Below are 21,598 nucleotides of genomic sequence, written 5' to 3' on the forward strand. Positions count from 1 at the left end.
GATCAGAAAGCTCTTAATTTTAACCAAGGCTTTTGTACCTCACTGACCCTACGGGTTATTAAGCACTACCGTGCCAATGGGTTGCAGAGGTGGCAACTGGTAATAATTCTGCTGCTTGGATCCAGTAGTGTTGTGACTCCACAATCAACTATTCCCACCAGTTTCCTACACATTCTGCTCCTGAGCCACCAGGTTCTGCTTTGTCCATAACTTGCCAAATCCCATCAGGCTCTGCATAGCTGCCCCAATTTCTACCTTGAGTGCACCACAAACCATCCAGTTTCTATCTTGTTCCCTCCTGGGATGGGGAGAATGACTAGTAACTCTAGTGGGTTGTGCCATGTAACAATAGCTATGTGGATATACAACAAATCACAGTGCCACAGTAAACGGGATTAAAGGGAACACTATGTATAATCTGCTCTCAAAGACATGGGCACCAAACGACGTGTTTCCATAGGTCGTTTTTACCATGGATATTGGATTGTGAGATAAAGCATCTAGAGCAGAAGATAAGATTTCTAATATTTCTCATTTGAGAAAGGAAACCTACACATGCTGCTTGATCAGAATCCATAATTCAGGGAATCTACTTCAGGGTGCATTTTATTTGTTTGTTAATAGTCCATCTTTCTCGCTGAGACCCAAGAAGGATTACACAGTGCAAGTGAAATACAATACATAACCTGGCCCCCCAGGACCTGCCAGTACTTCCCCTTGACACCCGTCAAGCTTTTCAGAAAGTGGGTGGGGCCATTGTAAGGCAGGGCTTGTTATTGGCTGCTTTCATTCAAACAAAAAAGTTTTCCACTAGAGGATCAGGAGAACTTGTAAGCCACGTGCAGTGTACTCTGGCTTTCCTTAATCATTGTGTAGTTCCATTCTCTTTTCAGGCTTTCCTTCTTCCTAGGAAGTTTAAGGGGGGAGGTATATACCACTTTGTTCCGCCTTCTGTAGCAGCCATTTTCAGGTGGCACTCACAACCCTCTCTCAAAATTCCCAAGGTGCCTGATAGGGTCCCCAGGTCCGTATACCCTCCTAGCAGGAGCAGGGGACCTGAGACTTAACCCTTTGTCGTTTCATGCACGCGCATAGTGTGCGTGTGCTTCCAGACAAGCATGATGTCACTTTCTGATGTGATGTCATCATGACAGCCATGGGCATGCCCCCACGCTTTGCACAGCGCTAATTCTGGCTCAATTTAGGGCCAAAATATGCCCCAGTGAAGTGCAGGAGCACTCCCACAGCCAGCATCCGGTGAGTGCTTTTCTGGTTTGCCTGCCAGTGGTGAGCGATTGCCGAGTGGTTTACTACCTCCTGCCGATCACAACCAGGCAAACCCCTGGGAGACTATCCATCACCAATAGGTGAGTTGTAAGCCTAGTGCCTGCAGGATCAAAAGGATCAGGGACTCAGAATTTCGAAACCTGAAGTACATCGCACAGTTTCTTCTGAGTCGTCCATTTGACAGGACCTCTTCATTTTGCAAAGTTAGATGCCAGAATCACTTTATCCAGTAGAAGAACTGCACAGGTTGAAAGGGAAACTTCCTCTTGCAACAATTTTCTCACTGTAAAAAGCTACCCCTGCACTATGCCTGCTCCTGAAGAGGAAAACTTACAGGTACTTGTATTTTACCCCATTGGGTTAAAAGTAACTCAGGGTATCTTTTTGCAGTGAGAAAACGGCACTGGTGGTGGAGGGGGGAGGAGGCGGAAGAGATTCAAACTTCACATTCCCTCCCTACTCCATAAAGCAATCCTGACAGCTAAACTTGCAAAAGAAAAAAAATCATTAAAAAAACACAGAAGAAATTCTAATGTGTAGATGAGCCCTTTGGCTTTATTCAATATATATCTAATAGTGGCCGATTCCACACTACCTTAGCTCCCGCTTTTCTTGTGCAATGATTGCTCCATCTGTTATTGCGCATTCTTCGCTTGTTTGTCCACATCACCCTTTGAATAGCGCTTCTCCTGCGCAATCCGTTGATCACATCCCCTTTCAAAAAGACGGGTAAAGGGGCGGGAAAAACCCGAACGGCTCCGCGGTTTTTTTTTTTAAAAAAGGACAAATTGACGCTATATCGACGAGTAAGCATCCTGGTTCAATGGTACAACGACACCATTAAGATAATATATTTTAAAAAAATCACCCGAGACACTTACGATGAGCACTCGGAACATCACAGCCTGCATGCTGGTTGAAATCATCCGGGAATGGGTGAGCAGTCATGATCACCTACAGCAGCATCCCACAGCAGAGCTTCATTTTGTCTTTGGAAAATTGAAATCTGTGCCTAACTTGTCGGCACAGTCCGTGTCGGGGCGTAACATGAGCCATGATTTCAGTATCATGTGGATGCCCCCCCCAATATATAAATTGAATTAACATATGAAATTGTTCCTCTGATATTTGAGGTCTGCCCCCTTTTTTAAAATGAGATTAATATGATGAGATGTCGCCATATCGACACGGTACTCTTATTTTTTAAAAAAAGGGGTGGGGACAAAGGCGGAGAATTACTCCTTAACTGGGAGGCGGGTCAAGAGAGGCTCGGAATTCAACGGAGGGCAGTTATTCATCAAATATAACCCGCGGCGAAAGTGCAATGGGCTGTGGCGACGCCATGGCGAATTAATGACGGCTTTGGAGACGATGCATGTGAACAGATGAAGGAATGGCGCTGCAGAAGTGAAAAACTGCCGCAAGAACAACGGTAGTGTGGATTCGGCCAGTATTCCTTATTTATCATTACAGGGATATAATTAGGAAAAATGCAATAAGGCAGCATACCAGCTGTAGCTGGCAATATGCTCTGAACCCATCCTGTATGTGTGCGGGGGTCAATGTTACAAGTTTGTGCTGGGCACAGTGAAAAGATCCTTGGCCTCTGTTGACCATAACCTGAGCAGGTTTACAGATGAAACATTCAAATCATAACTGAATTTTCCAGATTAACAGAAAAGAAACTGAAAATGTGAAAAGAAGGAAAAATGAAGCAAAACCGTGGGTGGGTGATAGCTCTTATCTTGCGATGGTGTCTGTACAGAGAGATGTATTCCAACTGTGAATCCATTTATTTCACCAAGGGTAGTTTACAGTCTCAGAAGAAAATGGCCTAGCACTAAAACAGATAGTTGGAGGAAAAAAGTAGGACAATTTCTGCCCTAGAGAAATGTAAGTAGAGTCCAGTAAGAGAGTTCAGCATTCCTCTAAAATTAGAGATTAAATCAATTATACACCACAAAGCTGCAGCAGATGTAGAATTGAAGAAATAAATCTGTGGCGAATTAGCCAGACTGTCATGATCTCTTAATATTTAAAAATTATGCATTTGATGGGGGTGGGGGGAGAGAAACAACCTCATTATGTTTTGTGAAGTTGTTATCATCATCTCAGTGAACTAGCCTAGGCAGCACTAGTCTTGATCTAGAAAGGGAGATTTTAAAAATTATTGTTATTTACAATATTTATATCATTTCTTTTTCCACAAAAAAGTTGCAGATAGGCTTAAAGTCCATTAAAACCAAGGAAAAAATTAAAGGACAGTAAAACGAGCTATTCAGCGCTAAAAACAGTGATGAGGGTACAACTGGTTCGTAATACTAATTTCCTATGTAAAACTTTCATATATTATGAGTTGGACATCATCTGTGAAATTTTAAATTAATTTGCAATGTAAAATTAGATTCTGCATACGCATAGAATGTGCTGGTACTAGTCTAATTCTTTGTTTAGTCAGTTTAGGGTCCCTGCAAAGATACCCAGTCCTCCTGGCTCTCCCCTGCACCCAGCAGCCATTTCTGATCCACGGAAATTTTTTCTTAGCCTGTCCCCCCTCCTCCCCACTGCTGGCCAAGAGAGGGGTGACCTGGGGTCCCTAGTTCCACCACGATGAAAGCTAATCGGGGATGTCAGCTCAGCATTTCGTATTCATTTTGTTTACCTGTAGAAGCAAGTAGATTTATCTCCTGTTGCTATTGCTCCACTTACCAACTTTCAGTACACCGCCAGCAATGAGAATGCAGGAGGCACTCAGAACATTGCTGGAGTTCAAAGGGAATTCTAGCGTCCCCAGGAGGTAGAGTCCACGGAGGCGAGGAAGAGTCGTATCTACCAGGATGGTTCTGCCTGAGAAGGGGGGGGGAATCAGTGACTGGCAAACAGGCCAATATAACATCAGTTTTCTGATACTGATTTTTTAAAAATTTCTGCTGTTCCCTCCCACTATGCCAAACATAATTCTATGTAGCATGCAACTAAAAACTGAAGGCAAATCAATAACCTGTATGGCTAAGGTTTCCATAAATGAAAAGATTTTTTAAACGCATTTCTTCCCCAGTATTTCCCCACCCGCCCCCTGAAACTACTGTTGAGGGTCCAGAAACTTTCCAAAACAATATGCCAGGTGGGGCAAAGGGCCGAGACAAGAATGGGATGAAACCACCAGCCCCCGCCCCTCGCTTTTGCATGATCAGAGCTCAAGTAACAGTTTTGCCCCCCTCTTACTGCAGCCCACCCCCTTCAATGGTTTATTCTTCTGGAAAGTCCCTTGAACATCACTAAAACTATGTCCTTAAATCCAGACACTTGGGATCCAAGCCTACGCTTTTGACTTCGACTCAGGAGATGCCCTTCAGCGAACAGCTGGCTTCCCATCAGCTTCAAATATGAAAGTATAAAAAGTGTAAAAATCCCTGCTTGCTCAAGACACTTGCATGGTATATGTGCCCGATGCTCCAGTCTGAATGCTTTGAAATGAGGCCCAAAGTGATGATCTTCCTCAAGACAAGTTGTGCTGATCAAAAATCTCTGTCCTGTAGCTCCCCGTTGGTTCAACAGAACAACTCCCTTAAGAAACCATTTTATTTAAATGTATCTGTTAAAATTACGGATGTCTCAAGTATGTTGAATGAAGCACAGAATTTAAATGCCGCAACAATTTAAATTATTTATTTAAAACATTCACATGCTGCCTTTCTACCCAAAATAGGGTCCCCAAGATGGCGAACATCAAGACTTTAAAACATTTAAAACATTAAAGCATACATATTTAACAATACAGGGAAAACATACAGATACATAAATATGCACGACCAGGGAGGAAGGCCAATAAAAGTTTACTAGGGGATATGCCAAATGAAACATAGAAGTCTTTAACTACTAGCCGAAGACAATGACAGAGAGAGACAGGCAAATCTCCCAGGGAAGGGAGTTCCGAAGTTTCAGCACCATGAAGCATTGTGACCAGGAGGGTCCTTTCTTGGGTTGCCACTCATCTAACAACAACAACATCATTTGATTTATATTCCACCCTTCAGGACAGAGCAGTTTGCAAAGTGTGTTGTTACTATCCTCACAACAATCACCCTGAGAGAGCTCCGAGAGAGCTGTGACTGGTCCAAGGTCACCCAGCTGGCTTCAAGCGGAGGAGTGGGGAATCAAACCAGGTTCTCCAGATTAGAGTTCTGCCACTCTTATCCACTACACCAAACTGGTGGGGCCACCTGAATCTGGGACTCTGAAGATGACTGGATGACAAAGCACACACGCTTAAAAGCAATTAGTTTCACAGTATATATACACAGATATATACCATTTTGGTGCACATGGAGTTTTGTTAATCTTGTATAATTTACAGTCTTGATGCTGGATATACCAGCACTGAACACAGGACAATATGGTACCTCTTACTGAATAGCCTACACAATTTGAAGCCTTATACACCCCTGGAGCATATTGTTATCCAGAACAAATTGAATAATTAATATAACTATAGAGAGGGTGTCTTCTGGGTCTCTGCATGCATCGCTGCACTAGCCTTCTTACAGTCACCTACTAATTCTGACCATCTCAACACTGGTATGAGGGCAGCATTCAGCCACTTCAGACATGAAGTTCAGCAGAATTACTTACTCTCAGAAGAGGTCTCTCTCTGAGCTACTGCTTGGGGCTCACCTATTGTGACGCATGCAACAGGGCAGGAAGCAGGTAATTCTTGGTCCCACACATATTCAATTATAATTCACAGGGGAAAGGTGTGCATTACCAATTAAAAAATGTTGTAAACGGCTCATTTAGTTTCTACAGCAAAAGGACACAAATCCTGGATTTATATACAACATATAGTTCTTTAGCTTTCGGGTCAAGATTCTAGCAATGTTGACAAGCCTTGATGATGTGTGACTCTCATCGAGGTGAGGGGGCAAAGAGCACGACAGCCCAATTATAGTATCTTGCAGGAAAAGCCTCAACACTTTGGGAGGGCAGATTGGGAGGGACGTCACAGCTGTCAGCTGCAACATCTTAGCGGTGCTTTTGTTTGCACTTCCTGTCTCAGGCATGTACCTTTGGTGTGGCCAGGAGGTATGAGGCAAAGGGCAAGAACCAAAGGTCTCTTAGTTCTTGCCTCTTAGCCTGTGGCATGTGCCCTGGAGCCTTGGATAACTGGCCTGTTGGATTCCGGCCTGGCCCCAGGACACAGTTTGTTTTGATTGTCTTCTTATTTTGTATTTCCTTTATTGTATCTCTTTCCCTAACTCTTATTACCACTCCTCCCTACTTGCATGTTTTTGTATGCTCATATATTTGTATGTGTTTATATACATTATGTTGTAATTAATTCTTTTAAATAAGATAGATGTATACATTTGGATTTTCAAGGCTTTTCAATGTTTGAAATGTTTGCTGCCTTGGGGACCCTGAATTGAGTGTTAGGTGGGACAGGTAATGATGATGAAAAATATCCGACTATACATTTTTGATTGTTGCAAGCCACTCCACCCTGCTAGGAAGAAAAGCGGCCAATAAATATACTAACACTTTTTTAAAAGAGTGCTCTGCTCACTAGGAGGGCAGTGGGTTGGCAAAAAGAGGGCGAGCACTGTTTAACAGATTAAGGAGTCAAAGAGTTTTTTAAAAGGTTGTTTCCTGCTGGCACTTTCTATGTGGTCAGAAAGGAATTGACTAGGAACTCGCTGGTTCTGCCTTCTCGCTCCATGCTAAGGACATGATCAGGCAAGGGTGAGAGTGAAGGGTCCAATGTTTCATCTTCCAAAGGTTTGCAAAAGGTCCTCCTCATGGGATGGCATAGAGCTCACAAAAAATAATGAGCTTCCTATCAATGCAAAAGCGGTTTTTTTCCTGCTAGAACAAACAGAGCAATGTGTGAACACTCTGCACCTAAAGATTCTATTGTGCACTGTGACAAATGCATATAAATGGCTAGGGAGGGAAGATAGGTCATATTTTCACTCTGTAATTCAGGGTCCCCCAATGTGGTGTCTATACGTGCCATGGCACCCTCCAGCCCCTTTCTTGGTACCCATCGTTTTTAGGAAGTGGGCCAAGTGGGGCTTTTTGAGTTTTTGATGTTCATGGTATAACACAGACACTGCTTTATGTAAAGTGCCTTTTGTAAAGAGGAATCATTTTTTCCCATTAATTTTCACGTAAGTGTGTTAGATGCACAATGACGACTGATACTGCTAGACAAGGGGTTCTTCTGATAGCTCGATAATTATTTTGTGTCTATGCAAGAAAGTATTTTTGAACACTATATTAATTTTAAAAGGTGTACTGTTAAACAGAGTGTCTGCCTGAAATGCTGAAGCCCTACTATCGGAGTTATGGATAAACTCTGACATTTTGTGGTTGGCCCCACCTCTTGTGGCAGCCATTTTGTGCTTGTGCCCACCATCTTGTGTCATTTTGTGATTGCATTGCAAAGGTGTCCACAGGCTGGAAAGGGCTGGAAGCCATTGCTGTAACTCATGGACATGTTTAAGTCTCTCCCATTAAAATCTGCTGGGCTTAAAAGGTCTTTTCTGTGACCAAGTTCACATCAGGGGAAAACTGTATGAAAAAAGCACCAGTTCATAGATTAAAGTACTCTGTAAAAATGAGGTAGAATATAGCCCAGGATTCAGAATCTCAAAGCACTATGGAAATTACTAGCTCTAACTTCTAGTTTAAAAAAAGCAAATCTAATTCAATCTGTTTTTTAAATAAACAGACCCAAATTGCCCCTTGATCCCATCTCCCAATCAGTGAAGAAATTCAGAGGAACGCTTGTTAGTGAACATTGCTTAACGAAACAGACTTATTTAAGAAAGCACAAAGCCAAAAAGAATGATCTTCCTGCTTTCGAGGGACTGCCTGTGTTCCCTCCCCGCACCGCCTATTAAACTGAACTCCAGGGATAAAAGAGTTACACAATGGATCAATCTGTTTTGTCATTCAGACACCACATTATCGTCAGGTCAAGTTACTAGTCAAACAAACAGAGGAAAACAGATGGCTCCAAGGAGAATAGAAGGCTTCTTTTCACTCCTTGTGCTATAAATAAACAAAAGAAGCAGAGGTCAAGTAGATTGTGAATAGAGGCAGAATCGCCTTGTATCCATACATGCCGTTTGAATGACAAGATCACTGGCATGAACGATATCTGTATCACCTATTGTTACTTTATTAACACATTTTTTCATTCATTGAATCGGTTTGGGGTTTTTTTTAGACAAGCCTGTTTTTGCACTCAGAAAAAAAACATATGGAATATCTTTTTAAAAAAATAATAAAGAAGTCTATGAAGACATCATATCGCATATTCAGATCAGTAGTTTTCAAACAGTTCATTGAGAAACTCTGGGGTTCCTGAGAATTTTCTCATGGTGCTCCTCTGTGAGAAAAATCAGTCCTCAGAAAATGTATCTATGTGGAAATGGTTCCCTGAGGGAAGAATGATTGAAAATACTAACCGGTGATGTTCAGAGCTGTAGGTCTGAGAATACATACTTCTAGAGCATCCTTAGGCTTTGAAGGGATTTGAGTCTACTCGCTAGGAAGGAGTAACTGTGGATTACACTGAATTCCACCCTCACAAGAGAAAGGCAGTGAGTTAAATTGCATTGGCAACTCAGAGCACATTAGCGCCACCATCCTGTGAAAAACTGCGGGTCCTTCACCGTCAACACGTCAGCAAAGGCTCAACAGCTTAATGGAATAAGCAGAACTGAACATACTATTCCAGTGCTGAAGAAACTTCACTGGGAATGGATTTATTTGTGAGTTCAAATCTAAGTGTTGTTACTCTTAAAGCCCATTACAGCCTGGGGCCGATATACCTGAGGGACAAGCTACACTGTTATACACCTGTACATACACTCACCTCTTTTCAACAGTCTTGGTCAGCTGTTCTCTCACGTTGGGAAGCATTTTTGGTACTTACATTCTCTTGGCCACTCCCAGTGTGGTGTAGTGGCTAGAGAGTTGGACTAGGATCTGAGAGATCTAGGTTCGAATCCCCACTCTGCCATGGAAGTTCGCTCGGTCGCCTTGGGCCAGTCACACACTCTCAGCTTAACCTACCTCACAGGGTTGTTGTGAGGATGAAATGTAGGAAAGGCGAACGATGGAAGTTGCTTTGTGTCCCCACTGAGGAGGGCAGGGTATAAATGAAGTAAACAAATAAAAATAAAATTGTGGATCGGCCTTTCAATGATATATGTCAAATCCCAACACTTCTGGACTTCAGAAAGTCCTGTGAAGCTTGGTTTTTCAAGAAAGCCTTTTAAAAAAATGTTTCTCAGGACAGTTTTGTAAAGTATAGGAGTAAGCAATCCCCCCCCCCACCCATGTTGCTATAGGGGTGACATTGGTTGAAAATTTCTGACTGAGCAGGTTTTAAGTGAATGCTGCCTATTGTGTGAATTATTATAATTCATAAAGACTACCCATTCAGTTTTTTTAAAAAACGCGAGTGAGACTTGCTTCCCCACACTTTGCTATCTAAAGCTTTCCAGCTTGCTGAAGAGATTCTGCCTTTTCTCCCTACAGGCCCCTTATGCGTGGAGCTGCTTCCCAGATCATATATACCCCACCCCACCTTCTTGCAATAGTAATACCAGAGACTGCATTTGTCAAAAGCCGCCCCCCCCCGAACTGTGTAAGATGCCTTTCCTGAACATGTGGGAGGCAGGAGGGAGAAACTGCAGTGCAAAGAGAGACGGCTGCAATCAAGAAGCCGGCCTGTGCGGGCGGGTGAGGCATCAGCAGGGATTCTTAAAAGCTGCAGTGAAACCGCATTATCAGCAGGATGGAACCAAACCTAAATGCCATGGTTTTGATCCTATGGTGCCATCTTGAATGGATGGCTTTTTCACCTGCGGATTAAGAGTGGGAAATTTTTGCTGATTCCCCCCTCCTGCTGCAGAATCTGAATTCCCCCCGCACACACATACTGTTCCTTCAGTTCCACTGACCCAAAGATTTCCAGGGCCAAAAAAGGCTGGAGGGGTGCGGGGAGGGGTGGGGAAGTTACCTTCCTCTAGCTCACTTTGCTCACATTCCTTACCATCCAACCCAATACTTTGAACAGTGCTAGGAAAAGCCCTGGAGAAGAAGCACCTGATATGATGCATATGTCTGCTGCTCAGCGAGCAACCACAGTGGCCTGGGCAAGAGACTTGCACTTCAGATCCCATATTTACCATCCCTTCGTGGCTGAAGTTTTCCTGTTTCACTATTTCAGCATGGAAGTTGCTAACCCTGGAGTGCCTTCAGCACTTACCTGCGGGTCTCACTGCAGAAGGACGCTACAGATTTATATGTCATTATACTGTTTTAAAACCCTCATCAGAACTCACCTTTTCAATCAAGCCTTTGGCACAATACCCCTTGCCTTACTGAAGCCAAGCCTGAACTGGAATGAACCCATTTTCTTTTCAGTGATCCCCACCCTCACCTACGGCTGTCAATTCTGGCTTGGGAAATTTCTGGAAACTGGAGCCTGGGGAGGGTGAGGTTTGAGGAGGGAAGTGACATCAGTGAGAATGTGATTCCATAGAGTCCACCCTTCAAAGCAGCCATTTTCTCCAGGGAAACAGATCTCTGTTAAATAACAACAGCTCTGCTTATATTCCGTTCTTCTAGACAGATTAGTGTCCCACTGAGAAGGGTTAACACAATTAGTGTTATTATTATCCCCACAATACAGCTGTGGAGCTGGGCCTGAGAAACGTGGCTTACCTACTGAGCTTGTGGCAGTAGTGGGATTCGAACCAGCAGAGTGCTGATTCACAGCCCAACCATTTGACTACACCACTTGCTACAGCAGCTCTTGTCTGGAAATCAGTTGTAATTCTGAGAAATCTCCAGGCCCCTACATGCCTACATTTTCGTGATTTTCTTGTGGCTATGAATGGTAGCCACAACCCTAATCCCCCACCTCTCTCTATTGCTTCCTTTACATCACAATGAAGACTGTAAACTCCTTGGGGCAGGGACTGCTCTTCGTGCACTTTATAAAATACCAAACACACTGAAGGCTTTCTCCACATTAATCATCCTTCCTTTTTTACCAATCTATGTGCGCTTTTTTTATACGGCAGCGCAAGCCTCACAGACCTTGCTTTCGAAATGAGAAGAAAAACCTTGCAGCACAATAAAAGCAGCAGCACAGGAAAGAAAGATACACTCGCTAAATTAGCTTGGGGAATTCGGTTGTGGAATCACCAACAACAACAATGCAGGGAAAAACCTGTATCGTTGACAAGTACAATTTGTCCAGCCAGTGAAAAGAGACTGACGCACTCTTCCCATGCATAATATACGTTGTTTTCCAGCCTGGAATAAGATCTTTCCCCCTACTTTCCTAGTTTCATTTAATTTTTGCTAAACTGCACATTCTGCATGTATTGCCTATGATACACAGCCACAACTTTTGTGGACTCGATAGCATATCAGCAACATAGGTTTGATTGACTATCGTTACACAAATTATACAAGTGGAGCTCTACTATGGGATCTATGTACAGGCCTGCAGATGAACAATCGCTTTGTATTTTATGCGGTGGAATGAGATAGGAATGTATTTAACACACCATCAGGGGGCTCCATCCTAGAACTGAGCTTTTTTTTTCACATGCCAGAAAAGAAAGAAAATCTGAAGGATTCAAAGTCTTGTGCATTCCTTCTGTCTTATACTTACATGACCTCATGTGACTCATTCTGCATATGCCACAGAGAAATACTAATCCTGGAGCCTCAAATCACAGCCTTTGAGATTTTTGTCCAGATAATGATGGTGGGACCTTATGTTAGAATTGGCTCTTTGGTCCTTCTGTCCACATCATGTGACCTATTCCACAAATGGACTATATGGAAATGCTAACGAAGACCTAAATTCACCATTCCAATAATTTAAAAGCAAATATAATTTGTGTATTATGAGTTTTTGTCCAGACAAAAGTTCAGAAATAACACTGCACCATCATAATGCTCTGACAAAAAAACAGAGAGCTTGCTAATGATTCCAGCAATGACACAAAATGCCTTTGATCAGCCCTCATGCTCTGTGAAATGACATAAACATACCGCCAAATGGAAATCAGGAACAACGGAAGCTTTATTATATGAGATACAGGGCTTCAGCAGTCATCTCTTCAAACAGAAAAAGTTCAAAGCAAATCAAAATTAGGAGGGGGGAAACACAACAGAGCAGATTCCACCACTAAAAAAAAAAAAATGCCAGAGGCTACGTGATATCATATCCATACCCTTCAAAACAACATACCATTGCCTGGAATTATAACATGCTTTTCTCTCCACCCAACACACCCTATGTCAGGAGTGTTATATTTAAACTCAAAAAGGTGAAGGCATGAAGAATGGGTGTATTCTGTGGGTAAGCCTAGAATGAAAGCTGGTTTCCTCTATTTAGGACTGCTTGAGCAAACTCAATCTTCATATATTTATTATGCCTTGGCCCAGCATACCTATGGGACGGCCTCCCTCCCCATGTTCCTCCACGGCAGCTTCGCTCATCTGAACAGGGTCTCCCTCAGGTGCCAGCCTGCACACGGGTGAAATCAGCAGCAGCAGCACACACGAGCTTTCTCCGTAGTGGCCCCCTACCCTGTGGAATGGCCTGCTTGACGAGGTCAGGGGAGCCCCCACTCCCCTAACCTTCCGCAAACAATGCAAAACCGAATTATTCAAAATGGCTTTTGTATTGCAGAGAGGGGCACTCAGATGCTTTGCTAACGAGTTAAGTACCATAGACTTCTCCACTAGGTTGCCTTATGTACTACCTGTGGTCTTAAATATGTGCTCCGATGAGTTACTTGTGCTTCATGTGGCCTAATGTCAGCCCTAGAATTGCTTATGTTCTGTTTCAGCATTTCTTCAACTCTGTATTGGATTCTTACTAATGCTATTGTCAGGCTACGGATGACAGGATACGGCAGACAGATCCCTGGACCATTGCAGCAAGACACAGGTTCTTGGTTAAATGGCTTTTATTCAGAAATCAGATCATTGCCATATATATGTCCATAGGACTACTCAGAAGCAAGGTAAGCATCTAAGCAGCAAGAGTAAAAGTTGACAGGAATGACATCATGTGAGAGAGACTTCTCTTTTAACATTCAAGTCTGCTCCTTTCCCCCCTCCCAATCATAAACAAGATTTTGGTGCTCTTCTTGTGTGAGAGCGTTTCACATATTTGTAATATCAAGGTGAGTCACTAGAAAGCAAGACATAGCAAAGTCTGAGAGGGAGTAGCATACAAGGTCAGAAACACTGGAAGCTGTTGCAGTTCATTAGATAAACACCTGTGAAAACCTGTGAAAGAAATAGTTGCGACATTGGTAAAATGACATCGAGTTACAGCAGAATGCATTGGTTCAGCACAAAAGGATCACTAAAAGTGGCATGGATGGGGCTCAGACATGACAGCTATGTCTTTGTAAACTTGTATTTATTTACCCTATGACATTGTTTATGGGAACGTCTTTGAAACTGACTGTATTAATCTCACACTGTCTAATCCGCCTTAGTTAGAAAGGCAGACTATAAATGACATAAATAAAATAAATAAATAAAATAATACATCTTAGGGCCAAACTAGACAACACCCTCTCCCTGAATCCACTGTGGGGAAGCAGCACCATTTTAGAACTTTTTTTTTTTACTTTAAAAACCTCTGCAGGGTGCCCAGTCCTGGAGGATCCCACCAGGCAGGGGATAAGCACTCCCCTCTCCCCCAATGCCTTACGATATTTTCAAGTGCCAAAACTGTGGCCGTTTCTGCTATTGAAAACTGTGCAAGGGGGTGAGGAGGCCAGAATCCCCTCATCTTCCTTCATCAAACTCCCTGGGAGGATTGGATCGCTGTGGAAACATTTAAATGTTTTTTTTAAAAAACCTAGGCTATAAAATGGCATCATGTCCCCATAGCAGATTCAGGATTAGACAAAACAACCTTACAGAACCAAAAGAACAATAAGGAAGCAAGATTTATTTAAATCCCATATCCACCTCTATTATAGCTAAACTTCTTTCTTCCACTATTTGTGAGGGAAATGTCCAGACGTGGAAGAACACATCTGATTGTGCCAAGAGGTAATGCTTCTACCTACACCACTCCAAAAACACAGGCCAAATGTTATGATAGGATATACATTCAAAATTGCCCTAAAGAACACTGGCTTCAGTTTGTTAAGTGTATGGAACCATCCTGCTATGCAGGCAAAAGGGCCTTTTGAGTTGGTATTCCAAGTTCTGTGCCGGTGTGATTTTACAAAATATACAATTGTTACAGTTTCAGTGTTGTGGGCAAGAACACAATTATTGGGATTAGAGTCAGGAAGAAATTAGATTTCGATTATTAGGATTAGGTCAGGAAGAAATTAGTTTTAATGCCTATTTTACAACATTGTGAAAAGAATCATTCTCGACTTAACAACCTCAGGTCTGTATTATGATTGTAATACTTAGCCCAGTGACCTGTGATAACAATTATTACAAATCACTTTCAAATGCAGTGAACTTAAAGCTGCTGAGTCATGAAAGAAACATAACCTGAATCTGAAATGACATAAATAGAGCATATCGTGTTAATGGCATTCCAGCAATAAATCCTTAGCACTACTGGAACTGAAAGAAATGCACCTGTATCCTCACCTACCCCATATGTTTGGACCAACAGTAAAATTGGCACGTATTAAATTCACTGTGCAAGAAAAATAAGATGAGCATTTTGCCTTTACTCCTCTACAAAGCACCCAAAGCATTCTGCAACATGTTTGGACAGCTTGTTCCAATGACCAACTGCTCGGTTTGTTTCACTGAAGGAGCAATCAGAAAGCAATCTCTGATACAACAGATGCATATTGCTTCATTAGAACCCCTTCAAATACTGGACCCAGCAAAGAGTTGCATTTTTCTATGGCTATTCCCCTCTTAGTTTTCTTTCACTTAAGCTAAACATTATTAGTTTTGCTTCACACATTGTTTCCTAACCCTGTTCTGTCCTCTCAGTCTTCTTCATTCAAAGCAAACCCTCAATTTCAGTTGCTTGACCAGTAGCATTACTACTTTGTAAGGTTCCCAGGCCTCATACTATGGTGGGAGGCTTCCAGCCAATTACCTCAGTACAGCAAAAAAAAAAAAATGCTGACATCCTCCATGCCGGCACATCACAATCCAGAAGTGGCAGTGGATAGCTCTAGGAATTGCCAAAAACATTATGGTCAAATCATAGAGTTCACCATAGACTTTCCAGCAATTCCTACAGCTACCCATTGTCACTTCTGAGCTGTACGTGGAAGTAGCATAGTGACATCAACGTTGATATCATATGCCCCCTATGTCCCTATCCTGCAACCCTATCACTTCCCAAGTTTTAATATTTTTGTGTGTATTAATATGTGCTCATCACACTATATGTGTCCACCCTATTCTCATTTTTATTGTCTTCTATTCTTTAAATTCAAATGTCATGTCTGCACCTCATCCATACTATTATTTTAAGCTGAGCTGTTACAATGAGCCATTGCTGTTACTGTGAACCATTATAAATGCTGAACCTTGATGTCATATTGCAAATGCCATAATGTGCCTTGCTTTCACAGGCTTACTGAAGCCGCAGGTGCCTTATCTAACTGCTTTGAAGCTCATAGAATCATAGAATCATAGAGTTGGAAGGGGCCATACAGACCATCTAGCCCAGTGCAGGATCAGCCTAAAGCATCTCTGACAAGTATTCATCCAGCCTCTTCTTGAAAACTGCCAGTGAGGGGGAGCTCACCTCCTCCCTAGGCAGCTGATTCCACTTTTGAACTACTCTGACAGTGAAGAAGTTTTTCTTAATATCCAGCCAGTACCTTTGTGCATGTAATTTAAGCCCATTGCTTCAGGTCCTACCCTCTGCTGCCAAGTGGAACAGCTCTTTGCCCTCCTCCAAATGACAGCCTTTCAAATATTTAAAGAGAGCAATCATGTCCCCCCTCAACCTCCTCTTCTCCAAACTAAACATTCCCAAGGCCCTCAGCCTTTCCTCGTAGGGTTCAGTCTCCAGACCCCTGATCATTCTCGTCGCTCTCCTCTGCACCCTCTCGATTTTGGCCACATCCTTTTTGAAGTGAGGCCTCCAGAACTGCACACAATACTCCAGGTGTGGCCTGACCAAGGCAGTATAGAGAGGGGCTATGACCTCCTGCGATTTCGACGCTATGGCCCCTTTGATACAACCCAAGATTGAATTAGCCTTTTTTGCCACCGCATCACACTGACTGCTCATATTTAGTTTACAGACCACTCTTACCCCAAGATCCCTTTCACATAGACTACTGCCCAGAAGTGTATCCCCCATCCAGTATTTGTGCTTCCCATTTTTGTGGCCCAGGTGTAATACTGTGCACTTGTCTTTGTTGAATTGCATCCTATTCACAGCTGCCCACTTCTCCAGAGTATTCAGGTCTTGTTGAATTTTAATTCTATCTTCTTGGGTGTTTGCTACTCCTCCCAATTTGGTATCATCAGCAAATTTAATGAGCAGCCCTTCAACTCCTTCATCCAGATCACTTATAAAAATATTGAAAAGAACCGGGCCCAAAACTGAGCCCTGCGGCACCCCACTGGACACCTCCCTCCAATCTGATGACATGCCGTTGACCACCACTCTTTGAGTGCGGTCCTCCAACCAGTTCCCTATCCACTGAACTGTCCTATAGTCCACTCCACAGTCTTCCAGTTTGCCCATCAGAATGTCATGGGGGACCTTATCAAAAGCTTTACTGAAATCCAGATAAATCACGTCAACAGAGTTCCCCCGATCCAGTAAGCTGGTCACTCGATCAAAGAAGGAAACCAGGTTGGTCTGGCAAGATCTGTTAGGAACAAAACCATGCTGATTTCCCCGGATCACTGATCGGTCCTTCAGATGCTTATAGATTGAGTCCTTTAAAATCTGTTCTAATATCTTCCCAGAACACTGATAGGAAAATTATATGCCTTCATAAAACAATTGAAGACAGAAGAGGAGGCCTTAAAAGTTCATATGGCAAAGTGGGAATAAAATCTGGGACACCGCATAGATCTGCAGCAATGGCTACAGACATGGAGAGTAACATCAAAATAACAAAATCAACCACCTTTAAAGAAAACCCATATAAAATTATCTATAGGTGGTATGTGACACCAGAAAAAATTAGCAAAGATGTACAACAAGTACCCAATAAATGCTGGAAGTGTAAAGAGAACGTGGGCACCTTTTTCCATATATGGTGGCTATATAAAAAAGTGAAGAGATACTGGAAAGGGATACATGAGTTGTTGCAAGAGGTGCTAGAAACAAATATACCCTTTAAACTGGAAATCCTCCTACTAAATTTAATACCGGAGGAGTTAAATAGGGAAAATAGATACTTGATAATACATATAATAACAGCAGCAAGAATAGTATATGCCAGATACTGGAAAAACATAGATATACCAACAAAAGAAAAATTGATTGAGAAAACCTTAGAGATGGCAGAAATGGACACACTGACAGAATTAATAAAAGAAAAAAATGGACATGACGGGAAACAAAAATGGACCCCGTTTTATAGATGGGTGAAACGGAAGTATAAAACAGAGACACAACTATATGTTAGCAGAATACAATCAAATGAATGTGCAGGGTAAAGAAGTACTAGAATTAAAGAATGCAGACTTATAGTGATAATAAAAAATAGTATAATTATGATGGAATTGTAGAGATGAAACGAAATGTATGACTTGTAACATGTATCCAAAGATTGTAAGACTTCTGATTAATTTTGTTATCAGAATAAGATGGAGCTAAAACAAATAAAAATAATAATCAGTACTCTGCAACCATCATGATTATGTGCTTATAAATAAATTCTAATTTTGGTTAAGCAAACCCCCACAGCCACCCCCACACACTGACTGTTCTGCCATTTTCCATCTGTTAAAAAACCCTTCTTATAATACCAACGTATAATATATAGATCGTTCAAGAAGAGCAATTACACAAGTCCAAAAATGTATCGTCTTACCCAAAGATAAGGTGGTCACAGGCAAGGAGGCCCTTTCTAACAGGAAGCTCTCGTTCAATTTTTCTTGTCATATTTATAGTTTCAGAACTTTTTCTTAACAATAGCTGTCTGTCCTACTTTAAAGAGTCGCAAATTTTTGGCTAACTTACTATTTTATAATGTCAAACACGAGACGAGGTTATCCATATTTGAAACACCTTCTTAAAATGTGTAACAATAGTTCATTCTGGCTACCTCTTTAAAAAGGCTATGTAAAATTAGTGATTACAAGTTTCTCATACATATGAATATCTTTTGGCCCTCAACCAATGCATCTATTTATCCTTGAGTAATATTGCCAGTTTCAGTGAACTTGGACGTTCCTGCCATTCTCAGCCATATTCTACACCTGGGCCTTAATAAATTGTATATCGCTATGAGTTAGATGGCTCTTCTAATCTACACAAGGCCATATAACTGTGTTATTCCACTGTTTCATGCTCCTCTACAAGGTTTTTCTATTCCAGGCCTCTATACTCCCTTTGTAGCATGTCTAGCTCTGAGGCCAGGCTAGCCCTGTTTCCGTGTACAAAATCATCTTTTATTTCTTTCTTGGTCATATCCAGCAACTGTTCTGCTATAGTTCTAGCTATAACCATGACAAGGTGTTTGTGGTATAAGCAGGGCTTTTTTTCCAGGGGGAACATGGTGGAACAGAGTTCCAGAACCTCTTGAAAATGGTCACATGGCTGGTGGCCCCGCCCCCTGATCTCCAGCTGAGCAGCGCGGAGGGCAGTCTAAACTCCCCTCTGTCTGGAGATCAGGGGGCGGGGCCACCAGCCATGTGACCATTTTCTCTGAGGGCAACCCACTGAGCTCCACCACCTCTTTTCCCAGAAAAAAAGCCCTGGGTATAAGCCTGGGTAAAGTCAAGACCCCCTGAAACTCTGTGTGTGTAGAGAAAAAAGGTGTGTTGGTTGTTACCAGGGCCCTCCTAAGATAAACATTTATGGTAATGTAAGGAGGGGCCGTACTAAAGGTCCAAGGGCAAGTTTAAAACAAAAAAGTTACACAGATGTGAAGCGCACATAATTCTTCCCTCCTCCATTTTATCCCCACAACAACCCTGGGAGGAAGGTTAGGTAGAGAGTGTGTGACTAGTCAAAACCAGCTTCAATGGCAGAACAGGGACTCAAACCTAGTCCAACACTCTAACCACTAGGCCATGCTGACTCTGTCTATATACCACTCTGTGTTTATGTTCAGGGTGTCTTTGCAACAAATTAAATGCAACAGCTATAAAGCCAATTAAACAACAAAACAGCTAAAATTAAAACAGCGTATGCTTAAAGTTGATTCCAAATGAGTTGCTTTTCCTGAAGAGATCTAGCAGCACCATTCATAGCACAAGCAGCTTGCTTCGCCAGGCTGATGTGAAAAGCGTGGTAGAAAAATCAGAAAATTAAAGACCAGAAGAAGTGAGGGTGAACTTAGGGAATTGCATGGGCTCTTCAAACAGACTGCTGTGGTCGTCGTGAATCCTGAGAGCCAAACTACAAGTGACGCCTGACACAGGTTGGACACTTGTCGGCTTCCCTCAAGTTTTGATGGGAAATGTAGGCGTCCTGGTTTTACAGCTTGGCTCTCCATTACAGCTGCAAGTCATTCAATAGTTTGAAAGCAAGAGCACTGCTATCACTACAGTATGACATGAAACTTTTATCCATCATGAGTTATTCAGCTCTATAAACTGTGTGCCGGCTATGGTTTTTTTTGTTTTGTTTTTTACAATATAAGCTGCAGCTAAAATGGCAGTTGGCACAGAATTAAAAAGACAATTAAAATGAAACTGCCTGAATCCAAACCAAAACAAATTGACAATTAAATTCCCATTCAACTAGGGACTACAGATAATCTTGGGAAAACACATTAATTTATTAATGATTTAAAGCCAAGCCATATAAAAATGTATTGGCCATGTCCTGGAAAAGACTTGTGCATGATGCCAAGTGAAGAGAGAGGGTAACGGAATTCCACACGTGAGAAACTGCAACCACGATGGTCCTTATCTCTCACAGCTACCCACTTTATTGCTGAAGTGTGTGTGTGTGGAGGGGACACAATGCAATGAAGAGGAATGCAATACTCAGGTGAGTTCATACATGCATAATTAGAACTTTTAAACACTACTAACATTTACTTACCTGGCAAAATAATGACATCATCGCCAGGTAGTGGGACACTGTGATTGTAGCCACCCCAGCTCTTTGTCACTCCATCCCAAGATGCAGAATCAGACCATCTCAAAAGTGAAGGAGGAGGAGGAGGAGGAGGTGGAACAATTGGATCTAGGAAACAGGACACACAGAGCCAAACCTATTGTCTTAGAAGAAAGCATAGCCAGGATTATTTGTATGTATCAGACTCTAGTTTGCACTGCCTTTTATAACCCCGTAATCTGTCTTGAGTCTCAATAAGAAAGGGGGTCAAGAAAGGAAGTAAATAAATTAATAAACATTTTTTTCAATCACAACAAACCATTAGCATTTTGAGGCTTAGCTGCTATATATTGTTTGATATACACAGCAAAGCATGTTAATGACCATTCACAGCTGCAAGAAAATCAAGAATATGTAGGCACTGGTCATAGCCAGATGTACACAGCGAAAGCACTTATTTCTCCCCATCCACAAAAGTTTAGGGATCAAAAAACAAATGCAACTCTAAACCAGTTCTCTTCAAATTATCTATCTCAAAAGCAAGGGAAACATTTGATTTGTTCCATCACAGACTTCAAGATGAATAGAGTCTATCTGAAAAACAGGATCCAGTTTAAAAAAGGCTTGAATAACATTTAACATTTTAAAAATAATAACAAAAGAAGCATTTTTGTGTTGGCATTTATATTTTGGTTCATTTTTGGTCCTAGCTGTGTGAGGATTCACCATCCCCAGCAAACAAACTTGGGCCGTTTCAATTACCTATTGGAAGTGGAAGGAAGAGAGGGATAGCTTGACTCCATGCCTTCCCCTCACCACATAGGAAACATACTGTTCAGGGGTCATGAACATGCTTCTGGGGCGGTGGAAAAATTCTCTGAAAATACTGAGCATGGAAGATGATGTGAGCCCAGAATCTTGGAGGGCGTTGCGCTCCCTACATTTGATGTGGTGCAGCTGACCCCTGCTGGCTCCCTTAACAGACTGGGGTTATACTGGACTCAGCACGAGAAGGAAGCTCATGCAGCTGCAAAAAAAAATAAAATGTTTTTT

General features: G+C 42.1%; 1 protein-coding gene across 1 annotated transcript in view; it reads right to left on the reverse strand.

Moving 5' to 3' along the window:
* Positions 1 to 21,598, reverse strand: part of PKHD1 (PKHD1 ciliary IPT domain containing fibrocystin/polyductin) — a 334,621-nt gene that overhangs the window by 79,013 nt on the left and 234,010 nt on the right. Inside the window, exons 46-47 of the mRNA XM_054970556.1 lie at positions 20,531 to 20,702; positions 3,997 to 4,134 (exon numbers count right to left, since the gene is read on the reverse strand). Of these exons, the coding sequence (XP_054826531.1) occupies positions 3,997 to 4,134; positions 20,531 to 20,702 (310 nt within the window). The remainder of the gene's footprint in view (positions 1 to 3,996; positions 4,135 to 20,530; positions 20,703 to 21,598) is intronic.

The sequence above is a fragment of the Eublepharis macularius genome, chromosome 1, assembly GCF_028583425.1.
Source record: "Eublepharis macularius isolate TG4126 chromosome 1, MPM_Emac_v1.0, whole genome shotgun sequence".
Classification (NCBI taxonomy): domain Eukaryota; kingdom Metazoa; phylum Chordata; class Lepidosauria; order Squamata; family Eublepharidae; genus Eublepharis; species Eublepharis macularius.